The sequence below is a fragment of the Mauremys reevesii genome, linkage group 1 (assembly GCF_016161935.1).
Source record: "Mauremys reevesii isolate NIE-2019 linkage group 1, ASM1616193v1, whole genome shotgun sequence".
NCBI classification, from domain to species: domain Eukaryota; kingdom Metazoa; phylum Chordata; order Testudines; family Geoemydidae; genus Mauremys; species Mauremys reevesii.
Genome location: NC_052623.1, coordinates 335741786 through 335756874, shown reverse-complemented (window position 1 = coordinate 335756874; position 15089 = coordinate 335741786). Strand labels below are relative to the sequence as shown.

Sequence of the window (15089 nt, the reverse complement as noted above, 5' to 3'; positions counted from 1 at the left end):
AGTTACTCTGTATTTATATCAGTGTAAACAACAGCAGAATTTAGCTTCTGGCCTTTACAGGGCTATAACTCTGTGCTTTAACATAGCTATTCAACAAATGGCTTATTTGACCATTTTTCAATGTATAGATTGTTCCTGAACAGCTGACTGTGACAACAAAGACGATTCCCTATTCATAATATGCTGTCTGGTTGGTCACCTTAGTCACTTGGTACTGTTCCCTGTGATTTTATATATATATGCTGTGTACATATATGTATGAATGTATGTAACAGCATCAGTGGACTTGGTGGATCAGTGTTGTAACTTGAACCTACCCCCTCAGGACCGTAGACAAAACTGCTGTAAAATTAATCATCTCTTGACAGACTTTGGATTTTAACCTCTCATCAGAATGTTAATTGTACTGAAATAGCCATAACTGGAATAACCCATGGAAATCACAGGGTTGAGATAGGAGAAAAGACTACAGCAATGGAGTCTCCACCTGCTTTGTGGGAGGTATGGATGATGGACAGAGTTCAGCATCTAATGAGGAGCAAATTAAGCTGAGGCCTCTCATTGTTGTGAAATGATATTACAGTATGTACCTCAATTGGAATGAAACAAATTGATTTCCAAATGCCGCAAAGTGGTCCTCCCTGGCTGCCTCCCCACAGCCCTAATACCTCTTCCGGCTCTGAGAGCAAGGCCTCTGCCTGGAGGTTTGCCAGGCTGGAGCTCCCTCAGCTCCTCCTGCCCTTCTCCAGCACTGCGCTGTCCAAGGTACTCTGCTCTTTCAGGCAGACAGGTCCATCTCTCTCCAAGGCTGGAGAATCTCCACCACTGTACTTCAGGACCAGCACCTTCCTGATCAGCTCTCAACCCCAGCTCTCTCCAAGGGCTGGCTTTTAACCCTTTCTGAGCTGGAGCAGGGTGACCACCCCGCTACGGGGCCACATTGAGAGAGTTCTGGTAACTTAAGCCACTATGTGTTATAAACCACATTACCACCATACAGTGTTGGTCTTTGTCCCCCTTTAGCAGTCAGTCTACATAAGGCCATGTCTACACTACCAATTTGTGTCTACAAAAGTGATGTTGACACCCAAAAGTCGACATAATAAAAATCGCAATTTTGTGTTCACACTTGCTGTCTTTGTCAGCAGATCGTGTCCACAGTGGGGGCACCATCATTGACAATAATGAGCAACACACTGTGGTTACCTATCCCACAGTCCTTTTGTCGCTAGGTGTTATGGGACGATGAAGCAGATTGCGGCGCATCTTGGGAAAGTGCTAAATGTCCCATGATGCATTGCTTTCGGTCCCAGCACTCAATGGGTTCCAGCTTTCTTTCGTGGCATTTTGTCAATGGCCCTTCTTTGCTGTGTACCCCAGCATCTTTGTGAGAAGGGATGGATTCTGCACTACTCTCCTATGCTCTGATAACTGTCATGAAGACATCGCGGATGGCAGCGCAGTTAATCATGAAGTTCCTAACTGAAGAACACTCACACGCACCTGACGTTCTGCACAATATGGATAGAAGCAACTTTAGATTGCTTTTGGCATTCACATAGCAGGTGCATAGGGTAGACCGTTGCTTTTGGGCTCATGAAACAAGCACCGAATGGTGGGATCGTATCATCATGCAGGTGTAGGATGATGAACAGCGGCTACAGAACTTTTGGATGGGAAAGCCACCTTCCTGGAACTGTGCACAGAGCTCGCCCCAGACCTGCAGCACAAGGACACCAGAATGAGAACTGCCCTTTCAGTAGAGAAGCATGTGGCAATTGCTGTGTGGAAGATGACAACTCCAGACTGCTACCGGTCGGTCGCAAATCAATTTGGAGTGGGGAAGTTGACTGTTGGGGCTGCGTTAATGCAAGTGTGCAGGGCAATAAATCGCATCCTGCTACGAAGGACCATGACTCTGGGAAACGTGCATGAAATAGTGGAAGGCTTTGCAGAAATGGGCTTCCCTAACTGTGGAGGGGCAATAGATGGCGCACACATTCCAATTTTGGCACCAGACCACCTTGCAATGGAGTACATCAATAGGAAGGGGTATTTCTGCATGATGTTGCAGGCACTTGTGGATCACTGTGGGTGTTTCACTGACATCAACGTGGCATGCTCTGGGAAACTGCATGATGCACACATCTTTAGGATCACTGACCTCTACAGAAAGCTGCAAGTGGGGTCTTTCTTTCCTAACCAGAAGATTACAGTGGGGGGTGTTGAAATGCCCATAGTCATCCTGGGGGACGCTGCATACCCCTTACAGCTGTGGCTCATGAAACCTTACACGGGACACCTAGATAGCAGTAAGGAGCAGTTCAACAACAGGCTCAGTAGGTGCTGGATGACAGTTGAATGTGCCTTTGGCAGATTAAAGGTGCACTGGCAATGCCTTTATTGCAGATTGGACCTCACTGAGGATAATATTCCCCTGGTCATAGCCATATGCTGTATGTTGTATAATCTCTGTGAAGCTAAGGGTGAAAGATTTGCTCAGGGGTGGAGTGCTGAGGCAGACTGCTTGGCCACTGATTTTGAGCAGCCAGATACCAGGGCTGTCAAAGGACCCCAGAGGAGAGCTATTCGAATCAGGGAGGCTTTGAGGCACCATTTTGACAATGACCACCAGTAAGATATATGTCTGTCTGAGTTGCTTCAATGTCACATTACATGTAGTTTTCCTAGGTGGCAATGGTAACATTTGGGGCTTTATATTCCTGTAATAAAGTGATTAAAATGCCTGTGCATGTATTGGCAGTGCTTGCAATCTCACCGTGTAGAGAAAAAATAAAGATGATTCACTGCTACAAAAGTTCCTGAAGGCCACATCTGGTGAAGCACAGGGGACAATGCACAGAAGTGGGATTGTTAAATTCGTGCACAGCGTTGAAATATTTATGTTAAATACACCTTTTGCAACATTGACATCACTTTCTCACTGATGCTAGCCAGGCACACATCTCAGAACACCCAAAGCATGGTGAGTGTTGACGGGGTGTGTGCTCCACATGGGTAAAAGAGCACACACTCTTTGCAAGGGGCATGGTGCAGCAGAGCACACAACACAACTAGTAAGACCATTTGCACAGTGTCACTAATTTATACAATATAGATTCCACTGTGGCTAGTCATGTGTAAATGGCTTTTGTCCATGCGCCTCCAAAAACAACAGAATCAAATATATAGCTAGTTGAATACGTGTCTTTCATGTGCTTTACTTACTTCCTTTGCTACTCTTCAAATGCTTATCTCTTAATTAAACAAGGTAGCAAATTTTCTGTGATGGAAGGTGCAGGACTGACAGCTCTGGCTGAAGTGCTCTGTTTCTCCGTAGAGCATATTTAGCATGGGTTACAACTGTGCAAGCTTCCATATGCTCCTCAGCCCTGACCTAGAGTGACCTAGTGGTGATAAGGGTAGTTCAGCATCCATGTGCACACAGCTCTTGACCCCTTCATAAAACAGCCAACAACAGTGCCAATTATTGCAATTTTTTCTGGATTTTGTTTTTGTTATACAGACGTTTGCTCATGAGGATCTAGACTGAGACTATCAATCCATTCACATGGGCAAACAACTGACCTGTTGTTCCTGGCCTGGTCTGACCAGTGTATATGGAAAAGTTTCCAGGTTTTCATGTGCTACAGTTTATTTTCTTTTTTAAACAGTACAGTATAAACTAGAGCATATGCAATTTCATAGCTGGTATGGCTCCCAAGTCATGAAGGTCTAGCAGTGTCCTGGGCCCTTAGTTACCCCTCATTTCAAGCCTTTTTCACTTTTGCATAACTGTCATCGAAAGGGTAGGTGGAGAAAAGGGAAACATATGTATTATAGATAAGGCCCTACCAATTTCATGGTCAGTACTGCTACCCTTCTGCACCACTGACTACGGCGCTGCCTTCAGAGCTGGAGAGCATTGGCTGCGATCCCAGCTCTGAAGGCAGAGCCACTGCCAGCAGCTACATAGAATAAGGATTGGCCCAGTATAGTATTGCCACCAGGGATGAAAGTAACTTACAGGACATACCGCTACTGCCAGAGTCCTGAGGGGGGCGTGGCCTCATCCAGAAGAGGCGGGGCCTCTCAAAATTTAAAGGCCCTGGGGCACTGGCTCTGGCTGGGAGACCCAGGGCCTTTAAATCAACCAGGGACTCCCAGTTGAAGAGATGGCTGGGAGCCCTCAGGGGCAAATTAAAGGGCCCGGGGCTCCGGCTGCCAGGGGGAACCCCAGGCTTTGCGGGGCTGGGGCAGGGATTTAAAGGGCCCAGAGCTCCTGCCCCTGAGGGGAGCCCCGAGCCCTTTAAATCCTGGCCCCAGCCCAGCTGCCAGAGCCATGGCCGGGATTCAAAGGGCTCTGGGCTGCCCGCAGCCGCGGGGAGCTTTGAGCCCTTTAAATACCGGCCCCTGCCCGACCACTGGAGCCGTGGGATTCAAAGGGCTCTTGCTTCATCACGAGCTTCAGATATTTTTCCAAGATTATTAAAAGGACATTGTCAACCACTTAGGCTCATTTAAATTTTGTAAAATAAAGTGCTGTCATGAGAGGGTTGGCGGTATGGGGTGTGTGTGTGAAATTTACAAAACCTGATCTGAATATAACTACAAAAGAAGCCAATGAAAGCAATTTTGTGTTGCTTATTTTAACATATGTAATGAATTCCCTGAGCCTTAAGATCTGTGCTGACAGCGGCTTTTATAAGGCTACAGAGAGAAGCAATATGCCTGGCCCACAACGTACGGACTCTAAACAGCAAAACAGAGACACTGAAGATCACGACACGGCGGCGCTGCTGCTAAGAGCCAGATAGTCACAGAGAAGATTTTTAACTCAACAGGAAACTCATCCTGCTTCGCCCTTTTAATTCGGGACCGCGCAGAGCCTCGTTCTTCCGCCCACCAGAGACCTCCGCAGCCCAGCAGGTCGGGCCGCCTGCTCCCGCCAGCGCCGCGCACACCACCGGCCCGCAGCCACCCGCTGCCCCGCCCCCTCCTGCCAGGGCCGGCCTTCGCCCCGCCCCGCCCTCCCGATCTCCCAGCGCGCCCCGCCCTGTGACGCTCCCGCCGGAAGTCGAGACGCGCGGCCGCCCCGCCTCTTCTCTAAGATGGCGGCGGCGCTGAGTGCAGGTTGCCTGGCGGCCCGACGGCTCCTCTGGGCCGCGCCTGGCCGCCGCCTCGTGCGGGGCTCAGCCCCAGCCCTAGCGACCCGGGTGAGTGACAGGGATCGGGGCGCTGGGGAGATGCCGCGTGGGCTGCCAGGCCTCTGGCCGGGCCACAGGCTGCCGGCAATCAAGGGGCAATGAGCTTCCTCCGGCGCGGTGCACCCTGGGAGCTGTAGTTTCCGGTTATTGTCACGGGGTCGCACTGAGCCCTGGCCCGTAATCCTATTGGGGGCTGGGAAGTGGGCGGGCATGAGCCCGCCGACAGCTAAGGGCCCCTCCCCCAGCCTGGGGAGGCGCTACTGAGCCCAGGAAGCAGCTAAAGTCGGGGACAATGAAGAAAAAAACAGTAACGGGGGCGGTCAAAGGACCAAAACTAGGGGACAGAAGGGGACGCGGAGCAGAGACCCCTGGACAGCGCCCACAGCTCCTCAAAAGCTGCCAAGGAGCCAGTGGACGGCACCCAGAGAAACTCTGCCCGGATATGTGAACGGATGAAAGAACGAAAACAGGCCCCACAGTCACAGCCCCTTCCTTCCGCCAACCTCCTCTCCCTGGCGTTATAAATGTCCACTTTGTCCATGGCTAGCAGGAGGTTGACGAGGTGGTCCCACGACTTTGTGGGGCCATGGATTGGGTGTGCATAGATAAGAAGGTGTGGGGGAAAAGTGCAGCTAGAACCTCAACATGCTGTTGTTGGTGGGAGGGATAGCTTAGTGGTTTGAGCATTGGCCTGCTAAACCCAGGGCTGTGAGTTCAGTCCTTGAGGGGGCCATTTAGGGATCTGGGGCAAAAATCTGTCTGGGGATGGGTCCTGCTTTGAGCAGGGGGGTGGACTAGATGACCTTCTGAGGTCCCTTCCAACCCTGATATTCTATGATTCTGTGCACCAGGGTCTCCCGCACACCACAAAAAGGACAGGCATTGGGAAGAGGGGTGAACTGTGCCAGATACACACCTGTACTCATGGCTCCATGAAGGGGCCACCAACTAATGTCCCCAGCAGGCTATGGAACTAAAGTGGAGTACAGGCTGGCCCACTGGGGTCCCCCAAGCTTTGTAGTTGCCTGCTGTCCTCATGGGGTTGTCTGGCTGTGTGGGATCTGTGCAAGCCACAGTGCATGTGGCTGTACAGTTTTTGGCTGAAGCTGGAGCAGCCTGCTTAGTTTTATAGGCTACATGGGGTGGCATTGCAGGATGAGTCCTGGACTCTGGGTTCCTTGAATAAAAACATGGATCTGTGCAGATTGAGGAGCTGTAGATGTTGGCCCTTCTGGGCCTAGTTCAGGTACTTATATGGCCCCTTACTGTAATATCTAAGCACCTCATAATCTTTAATGCTTTTACTACTATTCTCCATTTTACACATGGGGAACTGAGGCACAAAAAGACTAAGTGGCTTGTACTGAACCCAGATTTCTCACAGCCCAGGCTAGTGCTCTAACCATTGCAATAAAAAGGGGTCAGCTGCAGACTGGTCCATTTTATGCCCCTTCATGCCTCATTTCTGGGCAGAGTTGGTGCATTTCTGAGGAGAAGAGCTGTGGCCACCAAATCAGTGCTAATTTTACAAATCAAAAATAAATAATTCATACTTCTAAGTTCAGGAACATGCTTTCCTGACAAGCATCATAGGATGGTGCCTACAATTTGTAACTAATGGCTTCTCTTTACAGTCCATACAACTTGGGACAAGCAGATTAAGGGCCACCAAGGCAGCAACGCAAATAGTCTTAAATGTTCCTGAGACTAAAGTGTCTTCTCTGGAAAATGGCCTGAGAGTAGCTTCTGAAGATTCTGGACTCTCAACATGCACAGTAGGTAACTTGTGAATGAATTTTTTACTTAACTATAGGTTTCAGAGTAGCATCCGTGTTAGTCTGCATCCGTGTTAGTCTATATTTATGCTCAAATAAATGTGTTAGTCTCTAAGGTGCCACAAGTACTCCTGTTCTTTTTACTTAACTATGTACATGTATTTTCAAGAGTATTTAGAATAAGTGTTTAGCAACAGTTTGTAAATAATGACCACAAGTTTGTGTGAAGGTTAGGCTAAGCCTTTAAAAAGTGACTAGTGATTTTGGATGCCAAACTTGATACACTGTAAAGAGGTCTGATTTTACAGAGCGTGGGTGCTCATCACTTTCTGAAAATTGTGCCCCTTTAACTGCAAATTAGTTTACCCCAAAATTGAGGCACCCAAATCACTAGTCACTTTTGAAAATCCATGTATAGTCCATTTATAAAAGGTAAAATCTTAGCCAAAGTAAGAACCAGCAAAACAATGCCAATGCTATATTCTATTAGATAATAAATTAATATTTGTTTTTAATAAGGTTGGTCTTTGGATTGATGCTGGAAGCAGGTATGAAAATGAGAAGAACAATGGAACAGCTCACTTTCTGGAACATATGGCTTTCAAGGTAAGTATTAAAACTAGTTCTCAAATGTTTTTAAAATTAAAATTGTTTACTGATCTTTAAGGATAACTATGGAGACTCCTTACAACTGATTTCAGTCTCTCACTTTTCAAAATCACTAAGAAAACACAAGCAATTTGGATTTTTGTCCAGAATAAAAATCAAGGATGCAATCCTGGCCTCATTGAAGTTGATGGCAAAGTTGCTGTTGACTTCAGTGAAGCCAGGATTTCACCTCAGATCTGTATGGCTTCACCTGTACATTTGCATGTGCTGCTGTAGCCTTGCCTGAAAGAAGAATTTCATGTTCGATCTATTTGAAACAAAAAACAAACAAAAATGGCTGACAGGAGGAATTCAAGAATGACAGATCTGTTAATTTCAGGAATTAGTTCTGCTTGTTATTTCAGCATTTTAAAATTAACAATTTGAGTGCTTACTGAGATGCAGTCAAAACAACACTGGTCTGAGTCAGGTGTTGTGCAACCTTCCTTCCATATTTCTTCCACTATGTTTAAATCCTGAACTGATCCACTCCTGCTGATACCTGAGATTGGTAGAGTTGAGTCATGCTGAATTTAACTAATCTTTGTAGGAGACAAATAGGCACTCTGTCCTCAGGTTAATTTTCACTTGGGATCTGTGCAGGCTTTAAAGTTAGTTTTCCAGCGGGGAAAGACCGATGTGCCAGCCTTCCCCCCCCTCCAACCAGTTATGTCTCTTGTGCTCAAATCAGTTTTTTTTTTTTTAAATCCTTACTATTCCCCATGTGCAAAAGCTACTTTGTGGATAGGTACCTTCTAGAGTGCAAGTAAACAATTTTTTTTCTTTAATTTCAGGGGACAAAAAAGAGGTCTCAATTAGACCTGGAACTAGAGATTGAAAACATGGGAGCTCATCTTAATGCCTACACATCCAGAGAACAAACTGTGTATTATGCAAAGGCTTTCTCAAAGGACTTGCCAAGAGGTAACTGCTTCTGTTCTGTAGAATTTCTGAAGGAGCATCCTTCCTAAAGATTAAAGATTGTGAGGAGGGGAACAACAAGGAATTAAATGAGCTGACAACCCCGTAAAAAGCAGAAATGGAAGAACAGTGCCTCTGCAGTGTGCTTCCCACCTCTCTTCCTTGCCAGCCCTGCTGCTGAAACTCCATGGGGATGAGGCTTAGCAGGTTTGGAGAGGAGCACTTCAGCATTGTAGCCCATGCTTGGCACGTCTCCTAGGGACCAAGTGGCTCTCCTTTGGGGCTAAAGATGTGAAATTCTCACTCCCCTGCAGATCTCAGAGAGCTGCAGAGTTTGCAGCTCAGTGATAGCTGAGGATAGCTCAGTGGTTTGAGCATTGGCCTGCTAAACCCAGGGTTGTGAGTTCAATCCTTGAGGGAGCCACTTAGAGATCTGGGGCAAAAATTGGTCCTGCTAGTGAAGGCAGGGGGCTAGACTTGATGACCTTTCAAGGTCCCTTCCAGTTCTAGGAGATTGGTATATCTCCTATTATTATTATCATTATCATGTTCCCTGCCCCTACTTTGGCTCCCTTGTCCTTCTTAGGGAACTTTTTTTCAAACTCTAAAGTGAACCTCCCAGTGTATCTTGGGCACTCTGTGACCCTCCAGTGTATTTGACCTTGGGAAGGTATGATAGGGCCCTGGATATTTGTATTGTGGTTAACTTAAGCTATTTGTCTCTAAACATATTGTGAAAAAGAAGCTTCCAAGAAGAGAGAAACAAAGTGCTGCCAGTTGAAGAACAAGCTATATTTTTTTAGTTTTCTCTAATTGTTCATTCCTGGTATGTCTAAGTGAATTGTCTTACTCCATAGTGTTCATATGAAATAAAATAATTTGTATTAACTATCTTGAGCAGTTTAGTATTCTCATCAAAGAATTGTCAAGACCAAAGCAGACTGTGAAGAACTTCAAAAAGATCTCACAAAACTAAGTAGTTGGGCAACAAAATAGCAAATGACATTTCATGTGGATAAATGTAAAGTAATGCACATAGGGAAAAAATAACCCCAACTATACATACAATATGTTGGAGGATAATTTAGCTACAACTAATCAGGAAAGAGATCTTGGAGTCATCGTGGATAGTTCTCTGAAGACATTCACACAGTGTGCAGCGGCGGTCAAAAAAGCAAACAGGATGTTAGAAATCATTAAAAAGGGGATAGAGAATAAGATGGAGAATATCTTATTGCCCTTATATAAATCCATGGTACGCCCACATCTTGAATACTGCGTACAGATGTGGTCTCCTCATCTCAAAAAATATATACTGGCATTAGAAAAGGCTCAGAGAAGGGCAACTAAAATGATTAGGGGGTTTGGAATGGGTCCCATATACGAGCGATTAAAGAGGCTAGGACTTTTCAGCTTGGAAAAGAGGAGACTAAGGGGGATATGATAGAGGTATATAAAATCATAAGTGGTTTGGAGAAAGTGAATAAGGAAAAGTTATTTACTTGTTCCCATAATATAAGAACTAGGGGCCACCAAATGAAATTAATGGGCAGCATTATGTTCTTAGAAGTTTTAGAAATCCCTGAAGAACACACATTCTCTCTGAGAAGGGCACTAAAGTTTTCCTAAAACAAATATTACAAAATAAGATTACACTATGTAGAAGATTATTTTCAATTTCCTGTTAGATCTTTCTTCCTGTACTCTATGCTAACAGTTCTGCCCACTTATAATATGTATTTGAGCTGCTTATTTGATTACGATATAGTGAGCTGAAGGTTCCAGTGTTGCTGAAGCACACTTGTCCCCCATTCCTTTGTGTTTTCAACTAGCTGTGGAGATTCTTGCCGACATCATACAGAACAGTACACTGGGGGAAGCAGAGATCGAGCGGGAGCGAGGAGTTATCCTTCGAGAGATGCAGGAAGTTGAAACCAATTTGCAGGAAGTTGTCTTTGATTATCTTCATGCCACAGCCTATCAGAACACTACACTGGGACGGACAATATTAGGACCCACCGAAAACATCAAGTAAATCCAGCTTCTGTTTCTTCTTTGTCTTAATGTCATGGTTACTTTCCAGTATTCGAAAACCACACTTAAAGATAAATGGAACAATTTCTGTTCTCTTTATGCCTTATGAAGTGTTTGGGGTTGCACAAGGTGGAATTGCAAGTGGAATTTCCCTTGAATGCCTTACACTCAGTCGTACATGTTTGCTTTGGACGTGATTACAATGTGAAACTTCTGTTTCTTAGAACTTATCTACACTTAAATTGCTGCAGTGTAGACACTACCTATGCTGACAGGAGGTGTAGTCACTTTCTTCTTTACCACTACAGATCCATAAATCGCAATGACTTGGTGGAGTACATAACAACACATTATAAAGGACCCAGGATAGTGCTGGCTGCTGCTGGAGGTTAGTATGAGACATGCATCACAGCAAGCACTTGGAAATAAGTTAAAAAATACAGCACTTTAACTTTGTTGAGATAGTACAAAGATCAGACGCAGAAATATGACTTATCCACTACTTAATAGGTCATAGAAGTCCTATTGTTAGCCCTCAAAGTTCTGTGTATCTGCATCTCATCTGTTGTGTTTTTCCCCCCAGTAATCTTCCAGGGACACCCTTAAATTTATCTTTAGGCAAGGAGGGTGCTTCACTTTCAACGGAGAGGCTTTTGCAGGTGTAAGAGGACAGTGTGACAGAGAGCACAAAGCCACAAATGTAGGAAGGAGATGGTGTACAGAATGGGAGAGGGAATAAGAGGAAAATAGAAAGGTGGGGTGAGATTATGTAGGGCCAGGGCCGCCCAGAGGATTCAGGGGGCCTGGGGCAAAGCAATTTTGGGGGCCCCTTCCATTAAAAAAAGAGTTGCAATACCATAGAATACTATATTCTTGTGGGGGCCCCTCCGGGCAGCCCCGCTCCCTCCCCGGGCAGCCCTGTGTAGGGCCTTGAAGTTGAGAAGAAGGGCTTGTGTTTGGTGCTGTATAAGATAGAGGAGGCAAGAAAGGTGATGAAGATAGTGATTTTAGCAATGGCATTTAATGAAGTGGAAAGGGTGGCTGGGAAATCAGAAATGTGTACAATAATCAAGTTGGGAGAGAACCAAAGGTCATAATGGATTGTTGTAACTCTGGCATCTTAGTTGAAGCTTTTTAACTTCTGTGAAAAATGATCTTCTTAGATGATATGTTTTTTTAAAACTGCTCTATATGAAACTCTCTTGTTCAGGAGTCTCTCATGATGAATTGCTTGATTTAGCAAATTATCATTTTGGTAACTTACCGTCTACTCAGGAAGGAGGAATGCCAGCCCTACCCCCTTGTAAATTCACAGGTAGTGAGGTAAGCACTGAGATTGCTTTTTGCCTTTTCAGGTTAATCAGATCAACAAGCAACACTGAGTAATGATTAATATTAACGAGTTGTCTGGTGTGATCTTGAGTTTCTAGTGTGACTTTCAAAGCTGCTAAGCACCCATCGTTCCCATTGAAGTTGATTGGAGCAGCTGATGCTCATCATCCTTGAAAATCATCCTGTTCACTTGATATATTTCTGGGCAGGGGTTTTTAAAGGTTACAGCAGAGGACTGGAACTTGGGAGTCCTGTGTTCTGTTCCCAGCTCTGCCCCAACTCTGACAAATCACTTTGCCATCCTATGTCGTCTTAATCGTCTGCAAAAAGACTATTATAATGACTTCCTTACACACAGCATTAGGCTTATGCAGACAGTTAAGGGTATTATTGAGTAAAGCTTTTCACGCTTTGCACTAGATTTTATTTGAAAGTTCCTAGTTTCCTTCATTTGAATAAATGGACCCACTACGGTATGTTTGCTGCATTACATTTGAAGTTAACATTTTTGTGATTCAGATTCGTATACGAGATGACAAGATGCCTTTGGCACACATCGCAATAGCTGTCGAAGCAGTTGGCTGGTCTCACCCAGATACAATTCCCCTTATGGTAGCAAATACTCTGATAGGCAACTGGGATCGCTCCTTTGGAGGAGGTGTGGTGAGTAAACCTCAAGGCACTTTGATGAAGGTTGATTATACCAGTAAGAGGTGTTTAGTTCAGTTATTTGCCAGCATCAGTACACTTCACAAATTCCACCTTGTCTGGGATGGAATTGAGTTTCCTGGGTATTTCTATCGGTGTTCAAAAAAAATCAAAATCTAGCCCAATGGTCTCTGAATGCATTCTGTTGCCATGTGACATGAGAATTTGGGCACAGGTGCATTTGGGGAATGGCCCACCGAGTCACCAAAGTGGAGGAGCCCTCATACAGCCTAGCAACCTATAGTGAAAACAAGTTGGAAAAACTAAATAGGCTCCAAAGCTGTATGCAATGAATATCCCAGTGCCTGTTCCCTCTCTTGGAATCTTACTAGCTATTTTTTTCGGGCTTTTTAAAAAAAACAAACAAAACCTTTGCGGTTTAAAACTGACAAGTTCAGGCTGTCACTTGGAGAGTGAAAGATTATGTGCAGGAGAGGAAGCTGCCTGTTCTATACAAAAGCATCTGGTGCATACTCATAGCAGTATTGTTGGCGGTGGAGGAAGCTGCCAATCTGTCTCATTTGAAATAGCAATGGGTGAGCTTAGTGGTGGGAAAGAATATTTAAAAACCTGCAAACCCTGAAATGCTAAAACTTATCTTTTTGTTTAAACAGAATTTATCCAGCAAGCTTGCCCAGATCACTTGCCATGGCAACCTGTGTCATAGCTTCCAATCTTTCAATACCTGTTACACTGATACTGGACTGTGGGGGCTCTACATGGTTTGTGAACCATCCACTGTACAGGATATGATGCACTTCGTTCAGAGAGAGTGGTAAGAAAACGCATGTTTCTCCAAGTAGCTTGTTTTGGGTTGAGGACTGGCTATTTAAAAATAGCAGCTTCATCTAAAAAGTGTTCTGTGTTTGTGTTTATCACAGTCCAAATTTGTTGGGAAAGAACAAATAGACTAAATTCAGAAGCTTGTGATGTTTATTCCCCAAAAGCCAGTTTCTCCCACTCTTGCTTCACCCTGACAGTACCTTACACTGGAAGTAGCTCCAGTGAAAGCAGTGGGTTTACTTGAAGAGCAAGGTACTACTTGGAAGAGCAAGAGTGGTGAAATCTGGCCCAAAACGTCAGTGATACACCTCTAACCCGATACAACACGAATTCGGATATAACACAGTAAAGCAGCGCTCTGGGGCGGGGGGCGGGAGTGCGCACTCCAGTGGATCAAAGCAAGTTTGATATAACACAGTTTCACCTATAATGCGGTAAGATTTTTTGGTTCCCGAGGACAGCGTTATATTGGGGTAGAGGTGTAGCAATTTGATTTACAAATTAAATGTTCTGGCAGGAGGAGGGATTGGAAAGGTTATGTAATCTTCTGTGGAGTAAGATGCAAGGTAAGTAAGGTCTGTTACTACTTATCTAACTTTATATACCCTCCAAACAACTGCAAACAGACTCCGTGGCATTTAGTTTACATTTTCAGAGAGGCACATTCAATTACCGTATATACTCATTCATTAGCCTGTTCGTTTATAAGCCGATCCCCCAAGATGGATAAGTAAAAAATAGCAAAAACTGTATAACCCTTTCATAAGCCGACCCTATATTTCAAGGGTTGGAAAACTTGAAGGTAAGCCGCTGGTGGATCGGGATGTTTTGTTTACCTGGAGCGTCTGCAGGCATGGAGCCCCTCAGCCCCCGCCACTTCCTGCAGCCCCCATTGGCCTGGAGCGGCGAACTGTGGCCAGTGGGGGCCGCAATCAACTGAACCTGCGGACGCGGCAGGTAAACAAACCGGCCTGGCCCTCCAGGGTGCTCACTCTGGCGAACCACATGCCAAAGGTTGCCAATCCCTGCCATAGAGTTTAAAATCATCAAGTTTTGGCGTAGACCCGTTTATAAGCTGAGCCCCGCTCTTTGATGCGTCACTTTTTTACCAAAAATATTCGGCTTAAGAATGAGAATACCTTTTACTGGACCCACTTCTGTTGATGAAATTATAGTAATTACATTGTAACTAAATGAAATTGTAGGTGTGCAAGGATTTCTCTGAAAATTAGGCCAGGGAATGGTGTAATTTAGGGCCTATTTTGAGTCATCTCGACACCAGAGTACTCACCTTCTGAACTGGCTGAGTACAGCTGGACTTGCATGAGCCACAGATAAAATTCAAGTCAGATGGGAACATTTCTAGGACATTTTGCAAGGGGATTTTTGTCCTTTCATAGGATGGGCTCCCATCTCCCTTCCTGATCCGCCCCAACCTAATTATATGTTTATGGTAACAACAGCAGTTGATTAAATGGAACAGTAATATTGGGACCATAATGTAGGTTTTTATTTGCTTAATGGAATTGAGCATTGGGGGAGCGGGGAGCTAGCCCCATGTGACCAGCCAGCATTGTGCAGTCCAGAGTTTGGAAACCTGTTTTAATACATCTCCCTGAACTTAGTGAGTTGTTCCCTAGTGCAGTGGCTCTCAACCTTTCCAGACTGCTGGACCACTTTT

At 45.1% G+C, this 15089-nt stretch overlaps 1 protein-coding gene across 1 annotated transcript in view; it reads left to right on the top strand.

Annotated features, from left to right (window-relative positions):
* Positions 1-5111: 5111 nt before the first annotated feature.
* Positions 5112-15089, top strand: part of PMPCB (peptidase, mitochondrial processing subunit beta) — a 12187-nt gene continuing 2209 nt past the window's right edge. The window contains exons 1-9 of the mRNA XM_039517625.1: positions 5112-5216; positions 6842-6982; positions 7502-7588; positions 8425-8554; positions 10384-10582; positions 10894-10973; positions 11796-11908; positions 12437-12580; positions 13240-13400. Coding sequence (XP_039373559.1) covers positions 5112-5216; positions 6842-6982; positions 7502-7588; positions 8425-8554; positions 10384-10582; positions 10894-10973; positions 11796-11908; positions 12437-12580; positions 13240-13400 — 1160 coding nt within the window. The remainder of the gene's footprint in view (positions 5217-6841; positions 6983-7501; positions 7589-8424; positions 8555-10383; positions 10583-10893; positions 10974-11795; positions 11909-12436; positions 12581-13239; positions 13401-15089) is intronic.